This window comes from Dromiciops gliroides, chromosome 5 (assembly GCF_019393635.1).
Source record: "Dromiciops gliroides isolate mDroGli1 chromosome 5, mDroGli1.pri, whole genome shotgun sequence".
In the NCBI taxonomy this organism is placed as follows: domain Eukaryota; kingdom Metazoa; phylum Chordata; class Mammalia; order Microbiotheria; family Microbiotheriidae; genus Dromiciops; species Dromiciops gliroides.
In genome coordinates, this window is record NC_057865.1 from 199,247,140 (window position 1) to 199,268,590 (window position 21,451).

Consider the following 21,451-nt stretch of genomic DNA (forward strand, 5'->3'; position numbering starts at 1 on the left):
CAACAGGTTTTTTGTGATCTGGATGGTGACACCCTCTCACCTCTCTCTCTTTCTGAGGTAACCAAAGTCCAACACCCCTATAAAGTGGCAGGGGTAAATGACACTGATCCCCAAATTCCACTACCAGGTGGAACAGGATGATGAACAGGCATGCTAATGAACTGCTGGTACAGCTGAGAATTGGTTTAGACTTTCTGAAAGCAGTTTACAACCATACCCAAGTCATTTAACTGTACATACCCTTTAACCCAGCAATAGCACTACTACCATTACCAAAAGAATCAAAGAAAAAAGTAAAGAATCTATACATTATTTACAACAGCACTTTTTCTTGTGGCAAAGGGAATGGTTGAACAAATGATAGGCAGCCAGGTAACATAGATGGATAGATAGTAGAATCTAGATAACCTGAATTGAAATCATGCCTCATACACTTACTGGCTGTGTGACCATGGGCAAATCACTTAAACTCTTTGAGCCTCAGTTTTCCCACATGTAAAATGAAAATAATAATGGCACCTATTTCTAATGAGTCAGTTAATAAAGGAAATATTATACAAAACACTTTGCAACCTGGACCATCAGAGCACTTTTCTTGGACAGACATTAGAGATAACAATGAACTGGGCCCAGAACTAAATAAAGGAGGAGAGCAGACTGTATTACATTTGGAAAATTACATAATGCTTTCAAAGGCCTCAAGCTTCTCTGTGAAATATAATATCAAGAAATGAATTCTTAAACAAGGTTGGAGGAAATTACAAAAGATTAAATAGATAATTTTGATTATACAAATTGAAAAACTTTTTAGCAATAAAAAATAATGGATAAGGGAAATAGGCAACAGAGAAAAAAATCTTTGTATCCCATTTCTTGGATAAGGGTGTTAATATGCAAAATACACAGATAACAATTAAGGGAAATATATAAAACTAAAAGCCATCCCACAATAAAAAAGTGGTCAGAGGATATGAACAAATAGTTCTCAACAAACTGCAAATTATTAACTATCATATAAAAAATGCTCCAAATCACTACTAATAAAAGAACTATAAAGGATGGGAAAGAGGTGATCCTGGAGAGTTTGTGGAAAGACAGCCACACTAATGCATTGTTGGTGGAGTTGTGAATTAGTACAACCATTCTGGAAAGCAATTTGAAATTATGAAAATGAAGTGGTTATCGTTTGAACTAGAGATTCCACTGACTGTTAGGCATATATCCCAAGAGGATCACTGATAAAATGAAAGACTCAACATATTCCAAAATACTAATAGCAGCATTTTTTGTGGTATCAAAAAATTGAGAAAAAAGTACTAGAAATCCATAAATTGGAGAATTTTTAACAAATTCTGGTACATAAATATAACAAATATCATTACACTATGGTATAATCAATGTCAAATTGCTTGCCTTCTCAAGGAGGGAGAGAATTTGGAATTCAAAACTTCTGAAAATGATTGGTGCTATAAGAAATGATGAGCTTGTTGATTTTAGAAAAACATGGAAAGACTTGCATGAAATGAGTGAAATGAATAGAATCAAGAGAACACTGTATACAGTAACAGCAATATTGTTCAAAAAATAATTGTGAATGACTTAGCTATTTTGAGTAATACCAATATTCAAGTCAACTACAAAGGAAGATGCTATCTACCTCCAGAGAAAGAACCAATGAATAGAAGTATGCTTAGTATGGTTTTATATACCTGTACAAATGTGTGCATGTGTCTGAGAAATGGTGACCTCTGCGGCTGGATGGGGAGGGAGGGAAACATTTTGGAACTTAAAATGTAACCTCCCAAAATAATTTTTTTAAATGTTTACAATTTTTTTCCCATGTAATTGGGAAATATTTAATGAAATAAGTAAAAATATTTTTTAAAAAATATTCCTGGGGCTGCTAGGTGGCGCAGTGGATAAAGCACCAGCCCTGGATTCAGGAGGACCTGAGTTCAAAATTGACCTCAAACACTTGACACTTACTAGCTGTGTGACCCTGGGCAAGTCACTTAACCTCACTGCCCTACCCAATACTATACTACAAGAAATAAGAATGTGATAAATACTGACAAGCATTGAAAGACTTACATAGACTGATACAAAGTGAAGCAGAGCCAAGAAGACAATATATACAATGACTACAACAATGTAATCAGAAAAAAACACAAAATAATAAAAAATGAATTTGCAGAATAACAAAGGGGGGGGGAGAAGGGGCCAAAGAGGAGATAAAAGAAAACATCTCCTCTCACTTCTTTATAAAGGTGAAGGGTCTACTGTTGTGGAACACTGATAGATTTTGTTGAGCTTCCTTTTTTTTCTTTTCTTTAAAAAATTTTTGTTATAAGGAATGACTCTCTGGAAGGGGGAGGGCTACCAGAGAAAATTTAGACAATGTAAAAACAAAAACTAACAACAAAATTTCTTTTTAAAAGACAATAGATACTGAGACAGCTCTGTGTACTGCCTATGTCTCGAGTAATCAAGAAATGTGAAAGAAGGCCCTCAGAACACTGCATAGATATGTTGTAGAGGGCATGGACAAGACACCCAAAGGATGACAAGGCATGTATGGGTTGTGATCAGTATTAGAGAAGAGAACGCCCATGTTGATTTTTAGGTCAGATGGAATACAAGGCATTTTATGGACCCAGACACTGGGCCAAAATCTCTACAACACTCCAAACACAAGGGAGCTGGAGACTATAAGTCAAGTTCTCACAGGATCTGGAGGTGGAAGCTCTGATCAAAAGATTCTTCTATTATTCTCTACTGTTCCTCTTGGCTCTATGATTGGGGCTAAGTGCCCACTGAAATGAAAATACTTTCCCATTGCAACTTTCCCCATATTTTCATCCCTGTCCACTTGAGCCCTTCACAGTCCATATCCTCCTCTGCTTTCCTATTCCATGAACCCTTTGGAACGACTTCAACAGTTAACAAACTCCCCTTCTTTGTCCTATATCCCTTCATCTCATACTCTGTCCAACTTCTGGAGCTCCATCCAGAAGATACTACATTTTGGTCGCCCTCTCCTAACCCGTTTGCTACTTCTCTCATGCTCCCAAACACACTAAGCAAGAAGGAGCAATAAGCCTATCACTGGCTCTGCCATGTCACCTTTTGCCACTATCACTCAATAATCTTTCCTTCTTCTTCTTTTTTTCTTTTTGCAGGGCAATGAGGGTTAAGTGACTTGCCCAGGGTCACACAGCTAGTTAAGTGTCAAGTGTCTGAGGCCGGATTTGAACTCAGGGAGTCCTGAATCCAGGGCCGGTGCTTTATCCACTGTGTCATCTAGCTGCCCCTTTCCTTCTTTTTTTAAGGTTTATTTCATGCACCCAGTTTATTTCATTCATCCAGTCCAGATCCTTGTCACAAACCATCTATGAGCCATCATTACCTGCCCCTAGCAATTTAATTTTTACCTAATCCACTGGCTTCTTCTCTGCTGCTGACAAACACGCCCAGATATTCCCTTTCTTTAAAGAAAAAAACAAAAACAAAAAACACCAAACCCTTCTTTTAATCCTGTCATTCCCTCCAAATGCCCAGAGTTTATATTCCTTGCTTCCATTTCTCCACCTTCCACTTAATTCCTTGCAGTTTGCCTTCCAAGTCTACTACTTTACTGAAACTGCTCTAAGGTTTCCAGCAATCTGGACAGCTAAACTGATTGTCTTTCTTTAACTCTCTTACTCAATTTCTCGGCAGCTTTTGATTGATTTGACCGAGAATGGTCAAGTCTCTTCCTGGACACTCTCTCTAGATATGGTCCCTATCTGTGACACTCCTCCCTCCTGATTCTCCTATCTATCTCCTCCTAACTCTGCCTTCTAAGTATACTTTGCTGAATTAGAATCCATCTCCTGACCCCTAACCATGGACATAGCCCAAGGTTCTGTCCTGACCTTTTTTCTTTACCCTTTCTCTTGGCACAAATAGGTTTAATTATCATCTCTATGAAAATGCTTTTGATACCCATATATTCAATATATTAGTCTCTCTCACTGTTCATCTGCAATGCCAGTCCAGTACCAGTGCAATTCCAGATATATGTACAAATGGGACTAACTCAACAGACTAACTGCATGTTGTACTTTGGTCCACTTGGTTTTTCCTATGTGGACAGTCAAGGCAATCTCTTTTGAATGATAGTGGATCTCATTTAGCAGACCTTGAAGTATTCTGTGCTTAGATTTAATCAGTACACCATCCAAAAATAGGAATACCTAACCCTCTGTGATAGGGCCTCATCATGACAATGGTGAACACTGTCCCCAAAGGACTGAACAAGAAACAATGGGTAGAAGTTGCAAAGAGGAAAAGTTAAGTTTGATGTCAGGACAACATTAATAGTTAGTGCTGTCTAAAAGTAGAATAAGCTGCTTCAGGAACCAACGGATTCCTTCTCACAGGAGGTCTTTAAGCAGAAGCTCAATGTCCATTTGTCAAATGTTATAATGGGTTAGACTAAATGGTCACTGAGGTGCTCCCAACGCTAATATTCTGCAAATCTCACCTCTGTTTTACAAGTCTAATATTCTTCTGATGATACCAGATGGCAACAAACCATGAACCACCACAGTCTCCAAATAATCAAAATGTTGGTGACCCAAAGGGCAATGAAGAGTCTGATAAACATGAATCCAAGTAACCTACACCATATTACAAAGGATTAATCAATTAACAAGTATTTATTAAGTGCCTACTATGTGTCAGACATAAGAAATGGCATAAAAATCAACATCAAGAATGTGTATGATTAGGAAAATGGGTAGTTGACCTGAACATTAAAGGTCACATCATAAAAAAATTACATGAGAACAAGATCAGGTATCTTTCATAGCTATGACTGAGGGAGGACTTCTAGATAGATGTAATCACAAACAATAAAACGTAATTGTGACTGCATGAAATTGTAAAGTTTTTGTTCTGACAAAACCAATGCAACCAGGATAAGAAGGGAAGATGTCAATTGGGAAAAAACAACAACCTGAATCAAAATTGGGGGGGCTGTCGGGGCAATGAGGGTTAAGTGACTTGCCCAGGTAGCAAGTGTCAAGTGTCTGAGGCCAAATTTGAACTCAGGTCCTCCTGAATTCAGGGCCAGTGCTTTATCCACTGTGCCACCTAGCTGTCCTCAAATCAAATATTTTTTGTTAAAGCCCAGCAATCCAGGTTGTATAGGGAACACAAGGAGCCATTCCCTAATGGTTAAGTGGTCAAAAGATATGAACAAAGTTTTCAAAAGAATTGCAAACTGTTAACAATCATAAGAAATACTGCTCCAAATAGTAATAAAAGAAAATCAAAACAACTCTGGGATTTCACCTCATATCCAACAAATTGGCAAAAATGACAAAAGTTGGGAAGTCAATGTTGGAAGGGTTGTAAAAAGACAGGCAATTGGTCAAAGAGTGAATTAGTCTAACCATTCTGAAAAGCAACCTAGGATCATGGTAATGAAGTATCTAAAATACTCGTACCTTTTGACTCAGAGATCTTACTGTTAGGTATATACCCCAAAGAGGTCAAAGACTTAAAACTCCCATTGTAATATTTATAATATCACTTTTTGTAGTTTCTTCTTTCTTTTGCAAGAGAAAGGTCCCCAGACAGGAAATAAGAAAGGGCTATATTTGGAAATTAAGCTAATGTAAAAAAATAATAGAAACGGGGAAAAAATTAGTTCTTAATTTATCAAGGATAAGAGAAACAGATCAACAAACAAATAACATATTTACATTGAGTTTTAAGCTTTGCCAAAGTGTTCTATATACATTATCTCATTTGATCCTTATATCCAGCACAGTGAGTAAATCCTCTATAAGATTTATACGTGGACATGAACAACAATCGTCAGATGGATTGGGATTTGGATGAATGGATCATCACATAGATGACAGCTACAAAATAATTTAGAGATCATATAATCTAACTCTCTTATTTTTCAAATGAAATCCAAAATCACATGTAACTACTTGATGGCAGTCAGAACTATAAACAGCCCTCTTAATACTTAGTTCCGGGGCAGCTAGTTGGCGCAGTGGATAAAGCACTGGTCTTGGATTCAGGAGAACCTGAGTTCAAATTCAGCCTCAGATACTTGACGCTTAACTAGCTGTGTGACCCTGGGCAAGTCACTTAACCCTCATTGCCCTACCAAAAAAACCCCCCAAAACAAAAACTAATACTTAGTTACAACATTCATATACGGTGAGACTAAATACCATAGGGTAAAAGTAGTGCAGACACTCCAACAATCATTATTTTTGCTTGTGCAATTCTACATAAATATGGTTATAGTGGGTAACAGATGTGATCCTGATAGATAAAAACAATTTCAGAGATGCTTATAGGGACAAGAACATTAAAAATCATTTTTTAAAAGTTTCGTACCAGTTTTATGACAGAACCATAGAAGAATAAAAAAGAATCTCAGTGGCTGTCTGGTCAAGCCTATGATTAAAAAAGTAACCACCACTCTAACATACACAGCAAATGATCAAGTGGGTTGTTGGCTCAAGACTGACAATGAGGAGGAACCACTAACTTCTGACATAGCCCATTCCACTTTTGGATAGCCCAATTGTTAGGAAGTTTTTCCTGACCTCAAACCACTATTTGCCTCTTTGCAGCTTTCACTTATTGCTCCTGGTTCTGCCCCCTGGGACTTTTCTTTCTCTAGATCATGGATTAGTATTTCTTTGTGTGTCACTGACCCCTATGGCCGTTTGGTGAAGCCTATGGAACCTTTCTCAGAATAATGGGTTTTTTTGTTGTTGTTTTTTAGTGAGGCAATTGGGGTTAAGTGACTTGCCCAGGGTCACACAGCTAGTAAGTGTTTAAGTGTCTGAGGTTGGATTTGAACTCAGGTACTCCTGACTCCTGACTCCACTGCGCCACCTAGCTGCCCCTTGAATAATGTTTTTAAATAACTGAAGGAAATGCTAAGTTTTATTTATGGGTTAGTGAAAATAATGTAATTTTCCCTCCATCCAAGTTCACAGACCCCAAGTCCTGCTCTAGACATCCTTTGGCTTATCAAGGTCTGCCTATTTCATCCAGGCTGGAAGAGCCTACTCATAGTCCATTCCAGTTCTACTCACAAAGAAGCTTTGACCAGCTCTGTCACAACAGCCTCAACTTTGGCCAGTTTAACCCTCTTTAGGCAGACTGATGGTCCTCCTCCTGGGGGCTTACCAGATTAGTGCCTGATACACCATCAGTTTTTACCCTGCTATAGGTCAGAACTCTGGAACTCAAGGGATCCACCAGTCTCAGCTTTCCCAGGAGTAGGGATTACAAAAATGTGCCATCAAGTCTAGCCTCAATGTTCTTTATAAACTATGGTGACTAGAATCAAATACAAAATTCCAGAGGTGGTCTGATCCAAGCAGAAGAAAAGGATTATTTCATCTCTTTATTATAGATAAAAGTTATGTTTCTTAATGTAACTCAAGATCTTTTTTTTAAAGCATTTTTAGCTTCTATATCATACAGGTGACTCAGATTGATCTTGTAACTTCATCAAAAGCCCTCCTCCAACTTGTCTTTTCAGACAAACTGCTTTCTTTTGGGTTTTTTTGGGTGAGGCAATTGGGGTTGTGACTTGCCCAGGGTCACACAGCTAGTAAGGGTCAAGTGTCTGAGGTCAAATTTGAACTCAGGTCCTCCTGAATCCAGGGCCAATGCTTTATCCACTGTGCCACCTACCTGCCCCAACTAAATTTATCTCAACTGAAGTTCAACTTACTAGATTCCGCTCAATCCTGAGGCCCAATTTCTAAATCACAAAACTCCTAAATGCTGCTGGAACCAGATTAAAATGTAATTGGGAAATGTTTAACAAAAAATGTAAAAGTACAATACAACATAGATAACGCTAATTTGTGTTTTTTTAAATTAATATGCTGCCTGGTTTCTATTTGAATTTGACACCACTCTTCTAGCCCATCTCTTTGGATCCTGACTGTTGTCCAGTGTGTTTATCCCTCCCGGTTTTCTGTCATGTGCAAATTTTATAAACATGCCATCTATGCCTTCATCCATATCATTGATAAGGATTTTCCCTTCTTAATAGTATTTTATTTTTTCCCAATTACATGTAAAGGTAATTTTCAACATTCATTTTTACAAGATTTTGCATTCCAAATTTTTCTCCCTCCATCCCTTCTCTCCCCCTCCCTTTTACAGCAAGCAATCTGATACATGTACAATCATGTTAAACAAATTTCCACATTAGTTATGTTGTGAAAGAAAAATCAGAACAAAAGGGAAAAACCACAAGAAAGGAAAAACAAAAAAGAATTAAGAATAGTATGCTCCCATCTGCATTGACTCCATAGTTCTTTCTCTGGATGTGGATGGTAAGAATGTTAAAAGGCACGTGGCCAAATGCAGGTCTCTGGACAACACCATTAAAGACTGCCTGTTAAGATGACACAACTCTTCTCTTAATTCCAACTGTTTAACTGTTTGAATGCATCTAATAGTATTAGTTCCTGGTTCAACATCTATCATTTTTTCTATGAAGTGTGAGATACTTTACCAAATGTTTTTTATAAATCCAGGCAAATTCTACCTCCAATATTATCCTCCTATACAAATTTAGTAATCCTGTCAAGAAAAAAATGTTAGTCTAGCATGACCTTTTCTTTGAAGTTATGCTGCCTCTTTGTGTTAAATATGCACTTTAATGGTCTGGTCTATATGAGAAAAATTACCATTTTTCTAAGCAGGAAGGAGTTCAAGATTTAACTAAGCCAGAAAGCTTTATTCATTACACAATCAAGAAAGTCTTAATAAGGTAAAACCAATTTAATGGCAGTAGATTATTTCTAGTGACTAGATAAAAAGCAGCAGACCTAAAGAGGCCATAGGAAAATTTCCATCTGAAAAAAACCTTGCCAATTTCATTGCTACCATACTTCAAAATAGCAGAAAGACTAAATGAATTGTGTATTAATGAGTCTCAAATAAGACCTGAGTTCAAATCTAGCCTCAGATACTTACTAGCTTCCTAACCCTGGACAAGTCACTTAACCTTGTTTGCTTCAGTTTCTCTATCTGTGAAATAGGGATAATACAGGGTAGACCAAAAATCATGATGTTTTAATCACCTTTTTTTTTATTTTTTAGTGAGGCAACTGGGGTTAAGTGACTTGCCCAGGGTCACACAGCTAGTTAAGTGTTAAGTGTCTGAGGCCAGATTTGAACTCAGGTACTCCTGACTCCAGGGCCGGTGTTCTATCCACTTCGCCACCTAGCTGCCCCGTTTTAATCACTTTTTGAAAATTATTTTTTCTTTATTTTTCGCCATTTACGAGACTTGATTTTTCACATGCAATGTAAATTTATTTCCTATATATGCTGTATGTGATGCTATGGTATTATAAATTAAAAACAAAAAATAAAGAGTTATTAAATATTGAAACCCCTTTGTGACTCTTGGCCCACCCTGTAATAGCATCTACCTCCCATTGTTGTTGTAAGGTGCTTAGCACAGCATCTGGCACACAGTAACCACTTCATAAATGTTGGCTATGATCATCATCATTATTCCCATTGTTCAAAAGAAGCTTCTGTTGAATGATTTAAGGATTCTTTTTCTACTAAGGAAACATCAAGTCAGAAAGAAACAAAGAGAAAGCAATATAGTTTCACATAGAAAGACAACTGAAGAGCTCCCAAAAATAAGGTTAGCAGACCCAGGACTCAAAACTGGGGAAAAACAAACAAAAAACAAACAGGAGGAATTTTTTTTTAACCATTTGCTGTAGCACTTTGTATTTGCTATTAAAATAATTTACTACTAAGTATTTTAAAAACATGGTGGGGGGTATATTTTGTAATGAATTTGGTGAAACTCTGAGGGTCTAAGGGAAAGAGTGAAAGAAAATGAAGACATTTACTTTGGGCAAATCCCAGCAGAAATTGAAGTTTTATTTTTAACATCTAAAGAGAAATCATACCAGATGAATGAATTACATTACAAGAATTTTCAGGTCTGAAGATGAGCCAAAACTAATTCTGATTCCTGGGTATTCTCTTTCATCAAAAGAACATGGTTCGTTCAGCCAAGCCCTACCATGAGCAGGAAATTTATACTACAAAACAGCCAATTTCCAAAAGGATCCTGTAATTTATTCCCTATCAAAATCACAAATCTGTCTTCTAATGTAAAATTTAGGGAAGGCTTTGTTTTACTTTAAGGATTTTTCTGTTTACTATAAGAACATGTCTACTTCAAGGCAAAACAGACACAAATACAAATTTTATTCAAGTTACAGATTACCCCTACTCTTAATATACATATATTATCTATATTATCTTTTGAATCGACCCTACTTCCTATTTATTATCCCTAAAATGAAAAGCATTTCTTTTATATACCACATCTTTTATAAAAAATCTGAAATCTAAAAACCAAAGTGAGTTCATTTTCTCAGTCACAGATTAACTCAACAGCAACAAAAGCTATACTACTATGTAGCAGAAACAAAAAACTACCTGATTCACAAACTACCCTTTGATGTCAATTTTCATTTGTGAAGAAAAGATTTTTTTTTAAATAAAACTTGAGCTTCAGCGGAGATTCTCCTACTGTTCACAAAAGCTTTCTTTTCTCCCTACTGTTCCCTCTTGTCTGTCATTAATCTTCCCTCCCCCTCCACCCCTCCAAAAAATCCTCTTCAGATTTCAGATTCAGAGAATTAACAATCTTTTACCTCTTGGTTACTACATCAGACAAACCTGCTTTTAAATGCCATTAGTCTTATGAAACATTAACTAGTACCCATGTAACAAAACTTTAAATTCATTCATTCAATCAATGCTCCACCAAAATCCTGCTGAGGGGCACTAGGTGGCACACTGGATAGAGCACTGGCCCTGGAGTCAGGAGGACCTGAGTTCAAAATCCGACCTCAGACACTTGACATGTACTGGCTGTGTGACCCTGGGCAAGTCATTTAACCCCAATTGCCTCACCATAAAAAACCAAAAAAACCAAAAAAACAAAGTCCTGCTGAGGGGATAGGGGGGATGGGGGTGATGACCTTAGTTCCAGCACAACAGGTTCTACCAAGCTAGATAGACTTTAATCTTATCCAGCAGCAGGTTGATGTCCGTCTAGCTAAGTCTTGAGAGATTCATCACCAGAAGACTGAACATCAGAACACAATTTTTTTTTCTAGTTACAGCAAGACCATTACGTCTACTTACAGCAATACAATAAGATAAATTATTAAAGAAAGTAGTGATAGGTGTTGTCATCTACAACAGGGAGCACTCATACCAATGAAATCACAGATGCTTGAAGTATTTAGTTATTCAATAAATATCTGAATACCAACTATGTGTGTAGTATCTTTCATTCATTCAATAAATGCTGTCAGAGAAGTAGAATATGACCATAGCAATTTCTTATCCCTTTACAAATACACTGATGTCTGAGAAGAAAAAAAGTGTGATTAGAGCTGTTTTGAACAGCAAAATAATTAAATCAGTGAACAGGTTTCTAAGAGTGTCCCTACCAAATGAATGGAACTTGATTAAAGAAGGAATAGAGTCTCTTTTCCTTTCAACACTTTCCTAAGACCATTATATCTATTCAGAGCATCTCATCACTAATAAAAATTATTAAGTAATGAAAGGAATTGTCATCTTCAGTGGGAGTACTTATACCATATGAAATCAAAGATCTTTGAGTATTTAAATATTAATTTAATAAATATCTGAACACCTACTATGCATAGTGCCTTGTAAGGGGGGAAGGACCCGTTTTCTTTTATTAAGTTTCATTTATAGGCGAATGTATTCCCTGAAATCTATTCGCTTAATTTATTTATTTTACTGTCCAAAGGAGCTGCTGAATCCACAGCTCCCTAGAAATCAGCGTGTTTGGAAAAGAATAAGACATTGTTGGGGAAATATTCAACTTCTCTGACTGCATTTAATTAAAATTATTATGGGGGGCAGCTAGGTGGTGCAGTGGATAAAGCATCAGCCCTGGATTCAGGAGGACCTGAGTTCAAATCCAACCTCAGACACTAGACACTTGCTAGCTGTGTGACCCCGGGCTAAGTCACCCAACCCTCATTGCCCCGGGGCGGATTATTACGGACCAGACCTTTACTTGTAAGGAAATACATTCTTTTAAATTTACAGATAAGCTAAATCTCTTTCTCCAATGGTTTCAACATTCTCAAGTCTCAGGCTGCCTTCTCGACACCTCTTAAAGAAAGAAACTTGGCATAGTGGAAAGCATCATAACTGGAGACCAAGCATATGTCATTTAATCTTAGAACCTCAGTTTATCTGTAAAATGGGTGTACTACCCCATATCACAGGGCTGTTATGGGGAAAGTTCTTCGCAAACTGACAGGCTATATGAATTTGAGTTAAACAAAGGAAAACAGACTTTAGATGATTTTATTTCCCCAACTCTCCCTCTGACAGAGAGGATGAAAAGGGAGCAACTGGCCTGAGAATGAACAGAAAAAGCAAGGAATCTAGGTAACGCAGAAATTGTATAGAAAGATCCCGAAGAATCCCAAACTAATAATACTTTATATTTGCAAACCAATTTTGCACTTCCAGCCCCCTGGCATCGCCCTAAAAGCTTCGAAGTTAGGGTCAGTTACTAGATACCACCCAACAACGATTCTGCCTCGACGTCCTCAAAAATGAACAAATTCGATTTTATTTTATTGATATTATTTGCATATCTTGGAAGCGGATCCTCATTTTATCCTCCAAGGGAAAAAAAAATGAGGCCTAGTGCCGACAGAAGAACGAGAGGGTGCAACCTCCCTCCCCTTTAGGGGGAGAACGGGCAAAGAAGGAGCAGCTTCCGAGGTGGAGGCGGCGCGGCCAGCCCCCGGCCACCCTGGGCTCCTCACCTCCCGGCGGGCCCCTCCCTCCCTCCAGGCCCGCCGCAAGCCCACCCGGCCCTCGCCCCTCAGGCCTGACCGCGCATCCCCGACCTCCAAAGCCAAGCTCCGTTCTCCCCGGTCCCAGGAGGAGCCCGACCACCACCCGGCGCTGACCTATCCCCGCCGGGCCCGAGTCTGTGGCGCGCCGCCTCCATCCCGAGCCGCTCGGCAAGCGGGAGCTGCATCCAGTCGCGGCGGCTCCGACCCCGGCTCCAGGCGCCGCCGCCGCCGCCGCCGCCGCAGACCGCCCCCTGGCAACCGGACCCCGCACCACCGCCACCCCCCATTGGTCCGGGGCGCCGGCGCCGCCGCTTCATTGGCTGTCGCTCCCGTCCGGCGATGCGGGAGGGTTTCTAAGGAGAGGGGAAGGGGCGAGGGAGCGCAGAGCGCCTGCGCGGGAGCCCGAGACTGGCCGGGGGTGTGGGAGCCCAGAACTCCGTACCCCGGGTGTGGGGGAAAGAAAAGGATCGGGGCAACAGTACTCCCTCCCCCAAACCTCCCCGGCTGCTACCCGCAGCATCATCCCCAAGGGGCAGGCAGAGAGGCAGACCTCGTAGCCTTCCCTTCCACCGCGCCCTCCACTAGGCCACATAGCAACCTCTTCTCGTGGCCAAGCCTGGACCAAGTGGCCAACTCGGGAGGGACCAGGGGCGGTCCACCAGCTCTGCCTCCAGCCCTGGGGCTATTCTCTAAGAATCCAGGCCCGCCACCAAACCCACCTCGGAAACACCAGTGTTCTCCAACCCACTCTAAGTCAAAGACCTACCCAGCTGGTCCAGTGGATGGAGCGCTGTCGGATCTGGGGTCAGGAAGCCCCGGGTTCAACAGTGCGTTCAGACACTTCGAGACCTTGGGCAAGTCACTTAACCTGTTTGCCCGTTTCCCTCATTGTAACACAGGGATAATAATGCAATTATTTCGAAGGGGTGTTTTGAGGATCAAATCGGAGAATATTTGTAAATTAAACCCACATCCCTTCTCTTTTCCTAATCCAAAATGAAAGCAATTGTCTGACAAAGAATATAACTTGTGCAAAGATTAACTATACACTTTTCATGAATCCTGGACTGTCCTGGAAAACTGGAACACAGTCCTGCACAGTAGGGCTTACTTAGCACAGTGACTGGCACATATATTATGCTTTCCATAAATGCTTGTTCTCTTCCCTTTCACCTAGTATAAATCTGCTCTTCCTCTCCTTTGCTCAGTCTTATACCTGCCCTAGCCATCCAGTTTATCAGGAGAACCCCAAAAGTTGCCCTCTCCTTACCGCTTAGAGGCTTTCCTTTCTTCAGGCCCCTATGCAACCTAATGAGCCAAGACAGTTTGTTAAGTATGAAATACTGTATTTAAAAAAAAAAAGACAGCATTCACTGTTTTCTGCATTTATTTAAAAAACATTATTAATATTTTCTAAAAGTTATCTTCCCACCCTTAAGTGCATATTTACAATTTGTTGAAAATATTGTATAACTATTTTCCCTCTGACTGCTCTGAAGTACCTTTAAACTGGATAAAAAGCAGGAAAATATAAAAAAGAATGACTGGTCTGTGTATGCTATGCCACTAACAAGCAATACCAACAAACATACTAGGGAACTTCAGCTTTATAGTTCACAAAATGATTCTGGGGTTTATGGTTCCCTATTAAATCAACAGGAAGAACCACAAGGGTCCTAAATGATATTTGGGTCTGTTGACTTGATCTCTTCAAGGGCCAGAAATGAGATTTAGCAGCAATATAAAAACCATCTGTGGGGCAATGTAAACTTCCACCCTTTGTATAGAAGTTATTGGTAAAAAGAAACCAATATTTCAAGGTTCCACTCATGTCTTCACAAGAAACTGGCTCATGCTCAATTTCCCCTTCTCCCTGAGGTAGGTAAGAAGTCGGTATCTTCGTCTCCAAGTTACCTTCAGCCCATATTTCTCCTCTGGTGTGTCTGCAACCAATACAGGTTCAGAGTCTGGGCTCTCTGGAGGATCCATTAGAAGGGGGCAGCTTTTTTTCATATGCTGCCTATGGTTGGTGGGAATATGCCCACTGTCCTTCACAGGAGTTTGTTCTGGGGTCTGTATCTCGGGAGGGATCAACATGTAACCTGAATTTTGAAGTTCATGAGAGGATATATCCCTACAGCTTTGAGGACTGAATACAGGGATCAAGGACCTTCTGGCAGTGTCCTTTGGACACTGCACAGGACACTCCACAACTGAGAGATTGTCCAGAGCAGCTTCACTGGAAGAAGACACTGAACTCTCAAAGGACAGAGGTGGAAATCTATTCTTGATCAGTTTTCGACTTGAACCTTTTGCCAGATTCCGAAGATTGTAAGGTACCTGATGTTGTTTCTGGTAGACTGGCAACCAGCCTCTGGTATTCTCAAACTGAGGAGACACCTAAGAAACAAACAGAAACAGTCAGCCCAGACCCACAAACACCTCAGGAAACAACTTTGACTCCATTCAAGATGCCACAGGTATAATACCCAGATTTTCTAAAATGAGAGCATATTCACATTAAAATCAGGAGCATATTTATTTATCTCATATTCTACAGGTATGAGCATCAAACTTGGAGTCAAGAACTTTGGGTTTGAATCCTGCTATGAAATTATGAGGAAAGCACCTTATAAACTTTAGAGCACTATATATTTGTGAGTTATTTTTTATTAGGTAGCTACCCTATTCCTAGAGTATGGATTGTTGCTTTCCCAGTAATCTCTAACAAGGCATTTTAAAAAGCACTCTTTAAGCAGAAACTGAAGTCCAATACCGGCTCCTGCTCTTAACTTCTACTTCTCACTGCACAACCCAAAATTCTTTCCACTATTAAACCTGTCAGGTATGGGGTGTTACTTTATAGCATGATGTTAAACAGTAAACGATATACCTAAAGAAGAACATACATTATCTGGGACCTTCTCTACATCATACAGCTACTTTTTATCACCAGACACTGCATTTTTAAGAATGCTACCAGGACTTTTTTTCTAGTCCATGTATGTCATTCTCCTACTCAGTTAATTCCAGCAGCTCCCTATTGCTCCTAGGATAAAATATTAATTTTAGCTTTTAAAGCCATTTACAACTTGGTCCCAAACTCTCTCTCCATCCTCAATGAACATTACTTCCCCTCCCACAGTCAAGCCAAAACTGACCTTTTCTTTGTTCCTCACACAAGACACTCCACCTCCTATTTCCATGCTTTCATTGGCTGCCCCCATCCATTGAATGTAATTCCTCTTCCTATCTACCTTTTAGAATCCCTCTTCTTTTAAACCATAGACCAAGAACCATCTTGCACATGTACAGATCCTCCCAAATGGTAATGCCCTCCCTACTAAACTACTTGTATTTAACTACTTTCTATTTTAATATACACATACATATGTGAGTGCATATGTATGTTTAGATAGATATGCACACATACATGTCTTATCTTTTGTAATATAAACAACTTCCCAAGCAGGAATTGTTTCATTAATTGCATTTGCATCCCAAGTGCCTATCACTTAATAAACGCTTATTTATTGATTGAATAAGTGGTTGAGAAAAAGAAAGGGAAGAAGGTGGGTTCAAGTGTACAGGGTTTCAGTGGTCAATTGGGGTAGGTAACATTTGTCGATTGATCAGGTCAGCCAATGAAGCTCAACAGTAACAGGAAACACCAAAGCAAAAGCACATCCTGCTGAATCTTCTGACCACTGTTTAGTCTTTTTTTGGGGGGGTGGGAAGGGGGGGAGGAATGAAGGGTAGGGAGGAAAGAGACCTTCCAGCTAGAAAAAGACTGCAATGTCCTAAAATTCCTCACTGTAGTCACTACACTTTATAAAGAGGATGAGGGCAAAGTAAAGCCAGTCTAAATGTCAACAATTCTCCCCGACTGGCTATTCCGGATCAACCCCCAATTATCTAACTCTCCCCTCAGCAAGAGATTTGAATCTGCCCATTAAGGAGCAGTTGGCCGAGCAGCTTCAAAAGATGGTTTAAGAATGGCAGATAACAACAGCCTCCTGCCCCTGCTATGGGGGTGGATGACCTTTCTCCTGATGTAGGTCAAACCATCTATCTAGTATCCTAAGCACCTAAGATAAGAACTCGCTGGCCCTACCCAAGAAGTGATGGTCTGGTGGTCTATTGGTTTGACGGGAGCATGCCTCGGGAGGACTGCAGCCGGCTGTGGGGATCCATAGGGATGCTTGGGTCCCTCCAGAGGCCCTTCTCGGAAGGCCAGTTGTGATTTCCGGGACTGGCCTCGGCGTTTTTTCCTCGGAGGCATCAAGGGCAGGCAGTAGTAGCCTCATGTTGCCTGGGGTAATACGTCGGGGAGCCAGGCACCGATCCTCACCCATCCCTGGAGATCCAACAAAACAAGGAGAGAAAGAAACGGTGACCGCCCGGGGAAGCAAAGCCGGCCCACACTTGGCCGGATTAATCAGCGCTACGGAAGTTAAAGTCCCGGCGCCAGCAACTTGAAAATGCAGGAGGGACTCAAGGTGCCTGCTGTGTACCAGGCTTAGCGCTGCAGTTAGGGGGAGGTGGGGCTGTAAGAAGGGGTAGGGGGGGTGGGGCAGTGTGGTAACTTACACAGGGTAAGTGCAATTCCTCCAGTGAAGAAAGCCCCTGGAACACAAACTCGAGCGTGAAAGGGGGGGGGTCCCGGGGAGTGGGACTCGGACCGAGTAGCTCCGCTACCAGGCGCCGCCTCCCCGCCTCCCAGCCCTTTCGGCCAGCCCCGGAAGTCCGCCCGGCCCCCTCCCACGCCCGTCCTCCTCTCCCCTCCCCTCTCCTCCCCTCCACTCTTCCCTCACCTCGGAGGCTCCGGCACCTGAGCCCCACGGCCCCAGCGCCGGCCCTAACAACCCGGGCTGAGTTCCGGCTTCGAACGATTAAACGACGCTCGGTCCCGATTGGCGGCGCCCGCGTCACGTGACCGGCAACGCTCCGCCGGCGCCAATTTCAAACCGCGGAACAAACTGAAAGCCCCTTGCCCCCTTACCCCCTCCTCCCCCTCCCCTGACCTGGGACTTCCCCCTCCCCCCCCTCCCGGCGACCCCACCCCTTCCCTTCGCTGCCGGGGACCAGGCCGACCCGGTCCCCAGCGGCCCGGGGCCTGCTCCTGGACCCTGGCTCGGCCCGGCCCCTGGAGGCCTGCCCTGGGGCGGTGGTGGAGGCAGCAGCCGCGGTGCTGAGGTGAGAGGGCCTCGGGGGCGGCCGGGGTGGGGGGCGGCCTCTGCTCCCGAAGGGGAAGGTGGGGGTCCCCGGCCTGCCCCCCTCCCCAGGAGGGCCCTGGAGACCCCAGCGGGACGGGAGCCCCGGGCCTGGGAGGGGACTGGGCTCCGCAGCCACCCTCCTAAAATGGGATACCGCCGGTCCGCAGCTCCTGGGTCTCCCCTGAGATTTGCTCGGGGCCACCCTTGGTACACCTGGGCCCGGCCGGAGAGAGGGTCTCGGGCCCGAGTTTGGATCCCATCTCTGCACCGGCCGCCGGCCCCGACCTCTATGTCCTTTTCAGGGAAATGAATGACCCGGAGGAGGGAGCCCCAGAGGTGCTTGGGCCCCAGCCTGACACTACCCCGGCACTGGCGGCCGGCTCTCCTTTATACTAAGGACCGGATCCCGGCTCGGCCACTTTCTGCTTCTGCCCCCCAGCCTTCTGCTTCTGGAGGGGGGGGGGACTCACTGAGCAAATCTGTTATCCCAGGACCGCCCCCCCCCCCCAGGGCTCCCTTGTAGGTGTTTTGTGCCTTTCTCAGGTCAGTGTGGGGCTTTCTCGAAATGACCTTGGATGTTGTCACCTCATAGCATTTTGTTTGATGTCTCTTATGCACCTTAGATCCTATATTACAATTTTTTTTTTTGCCAGTGTACGTTGTTTTACCTTCCTTGAGGGCAAGAACTCATTCCCTTTAGTATTTTAACACTGGGCCATATAGGTGCTGTCAAATACATAAATGCCCAAGGGTAGGTATGAAGGGAACAGTAAGACTTGCTTCTGGGAAAGGACCTGCTGAAAAGAAAGCAGCAGGACCTGATGAGTATGGGGGCTAGCAGAATAGAGGGTCAAATTTAAGAGAGATGGAGAAAAGCTGAATTTGGAGGAACTTGAAAAAAAGTTCAAGAATTAAAAGAAGATTCTATGGGAGGCCCTGTCATCTTGTCAAATGCCTATGAGGTCAAGCGTTTTGATTCTCCAAATTGTATAAGCAGGGACCTAGAAAAAAGAATTCCTCTGATTCCCAGGATAACACCTTCTAAGAGAATGACATGTTTGAAGGATGAGTTTTCTCAAATAAGTATTTGAAGGTATCAGGCCAAAAATGTTTCCTTCCCCCAGCCTTAGACAGCTACTATAACATGAAGAAATCAGACCTGAATTCTAGTCCTGACCCTGCTGTTAACTTGTAGAAATTGAGCAAGTCATTTCTCCATACCTTATTTTACTCATTTAAAATGAAATTAATTAATAGCTACTCTGCAGGGATGTTCTACAAATTAAATGAGGTAATAGATGTTAGCTATTTTTTAAAAATTAAAACACTACAAACATATAGTACTAGCATTATTATAGGTTCATGGTTGAGAGCTGAAAGCAATTAGTGATTAGCCAATCTCTCATTTTACAGATGAAGAACCTGAGGCTCAAAGAGCTTCTGATCAGAATACATCTGAAGCATTATGTTTAGTCCTAGGAGCTATATTTAGGGTAGACATCGATAAGCTACAGAGTATCAATCCCAAGGAGATGAGATGGTGAGCCAGAATGGTGAAGAATATTGAAATGTTGAGATAATGCAACACAAGGATCAGTGTTTGGTTGGGAGAAGAGAAAACTTAGAGGGACATGAAAATATATGAAGGACTTTCATGTAAGAGAGATTAGACTTGTGTTTGACTTCAGAATGCAGAACCAAGAGTAGATGATAGAAGTTGCAAAGAAGCAATTTTAGACTAAGGTTCTTCCCAGTGGAAATCTACAGGCAAATGCTGGATGACCTTTTGTCCAGTATGTTATTGGATAAGGTATGGATTAAATTATTTTTTAAAATTTTTTAAATTTTTAAAAAAATTTTTAGTGAGGCATTTGGGGTTAAGGGTCACACAGCTAGTACGTGTTAAGTGTCTGAGGCTGAATTTGAACTCAGGTACTCCTGACTCCAGGGCCGGTGCTCTATCCACTGTGCCACCTAGCTGCCCCAGGTATGGATTAAATTAGATGCCATCTGAGGGCCCTATCAACTATCTCAGATTCTCTGAGGTTATGATTTCTCCAAGATCACATAATTAAGGGATAGCAGAAACAATTAAAATCAATCATTTTTCCATGGTTCCAGGATACAGTAAATAAAAATCTCCATTCCCCCCGCCCCCCACTTTGGCACTTCTTTGAGGCTAAAAGTTTATTGTAACACCTTTAATCTGAATTTTCTTGGGATTATATTAAGAAAATATGCCCACTAGAAGTAGCAAGGTACAGTGGACACAGTGTTGGTTTTGGAATCAGGAAGATCTAGTTGCACTTATTTTGACTTAGAGGGCAGCTAAGTGACACAGTGGATAAAGCGCTGGCCCTGGATTCAGAAAGACCTGAGTTCAAATCTGGCCTCAGACACTTGATGCTAGCTGTGTGACCCTAGTCAAGTCACTTAACCCTGTTTGCCCCATCCTGCCCCCCCCCCAAAATAAAGTGATTTAGCTATAGATAGAGCTTAGTTAGGCCTCATTTTTCATTTCATTTGCTTCAGTGATTGGCTTCCTTACCACTGGATTGGATGGTCCTTGCAAACTAGGACTTTATCTTTTTTTCCCCTGTCAGAAAATGTATTGACATATATACATTTCTACTTGGAGAGAAAGATTTAGAATTCTTTCTGTTAATTAGAATAATTTAACCAAAGCAACTTTTAGCTTAGTAATTGTAAAATAAGGCACTAAATTCTATGGCAAAATAAAACTTAAAAAACAAAATATAAGCTTGAGGTTTTTGATTTGCTAATCAGAAATTTTTTTTATCTTTTTTTTTTTTTTGGTGGATCAATGAGGGTTAAGTAATGAGCTAGTAAGTGTCAAGTGTCTAAGGCCTCATTTGAACTCAGGTCCTCCTCAATGCAGGGCTGGTGCTTTATCTACTGCACCACCTAGCTGCCCCAATCAGAAAAATTTTAATGTTGGTGGCAGCTATTCCCTAGGAGAAAATGTCTTCCAGAAACCAATTATTCCCTTTCTAACCGCTCCCTGTAAGAGTGGATTAAACAAGAAGACATACTTACTTTTACTTTGGTCACTATAGGGATAAGGACTGGAACTATGATTTCAACATTTCAGGGAATTCCTGAACGAGGAAATCTTCTTGATAATTTGTAACCTTATTGCCTAGGGCCCTGAGAAACTATATGACTAGTCCAGAGTTCCATAGCCAGTATTTGTTAGAGGTGGGACTTGAACCCAGGTCTTGGTGGATTTGAAATCAGCATTCAAGGGCAGGGACTTTTCCCCTATATCCT

At 41.5% G+C, this 21,451-nt stretch overlaps 3 protein-coding genes across 11 annotated transcripts in view; 1 reads left to right on the plus strand and 2 right to left on the minus strand.

Moving 5' to 3' along the window:
• TULP3 (TUB like protein 3) overlaps window positions 1-13,183 on the minus strand; it is a 64,177-nt gene extending 50,994 nt beyond the window's left edge. For 3 of the 5 annotated variants that reach the window (XR_006353138.1, XM_043964901.1, XM_043964900.1), the window contains exon 1: window positions 12,996-13,117. Coding sequence is in view for 4 of the 5 variants with exons in the window: in XM_043964901.1 (XP_043820836.1) it covers window positions 12,996-13,099 (104 nt within the window). In the remaining variant the exon portion in view is untranslated. Of the gene's footprint in view, window positions 1-12,995 lie in introns of all 5 variants that reach the window. The other 2 variants (XM_043964904.1, XM_043964903.1) reach the window with 1 other exon arrangement.
• A 1,138-nt stretch (window positions 13,184-14,321) lies between these two features.
• On the minus strand, window positions 14,322-17,842 carry RHNO1 (RAD9-HUS1-RAD1 interacting nuclear orphan 1). Of its 3 annotated transcripts, XM_043967370.1 has the most exons (4): window positions 17,759-17,799; window positions 17,535-17,570; window positions 17,059-17,301; window positions 14,322-15,344 (listed from the first exon to the last, which is right to left on the minus strand). In XM_043967370.1, the coding sequence occupies exons 3-4, from the start codon at window positions 17,224-17,226 to the stop codon at window positions 14,772-14,774; spliced, it is 741 nt and encodes a 246-aa protein (XP_043823305.1). In that variant the 5' UTR covers window positions 17,227-17,301; window positions 17,535-17,570; window positions 17,759-17,799; the 3' UTR covers window positions 14,322-14,771. The 3 variants fall into 3 exon arrangements, with proteins under 3 accessions (XP_043823305.1, XP_043823304.1, XP_043823303.1); XM_043967369.1 differs by lacking the exon at window positions 17,535-17,570 and having other exon boundaries at window positions 17,759-17,842; XM_043967368.1 differs by lacking the exon at window positions 17,759-17,799 and having other exon boundaries at window positions 17,535-17,678.
• Window positions 17,843-18,007: 165 nt separating this feature from the next.
• FOXM1 (forkhead box M1) overlaps window positions 18,008-21,451 on the plus strand; it is a 29,630-nt gene continuing 26,186 nt past the window's right edge. For all 3 annotated transcript variants that reach the window (XM_043967375.1, XM_043967376.1, XM_043967377.1), the window contains exon 1: window positions 18,008-18,140. The gene's annotated coding sequence lies outside the window, so the exon portion shown is untranslated. The remainder of the gene's footprint in view (window positions 18,141-21,451) is intronic.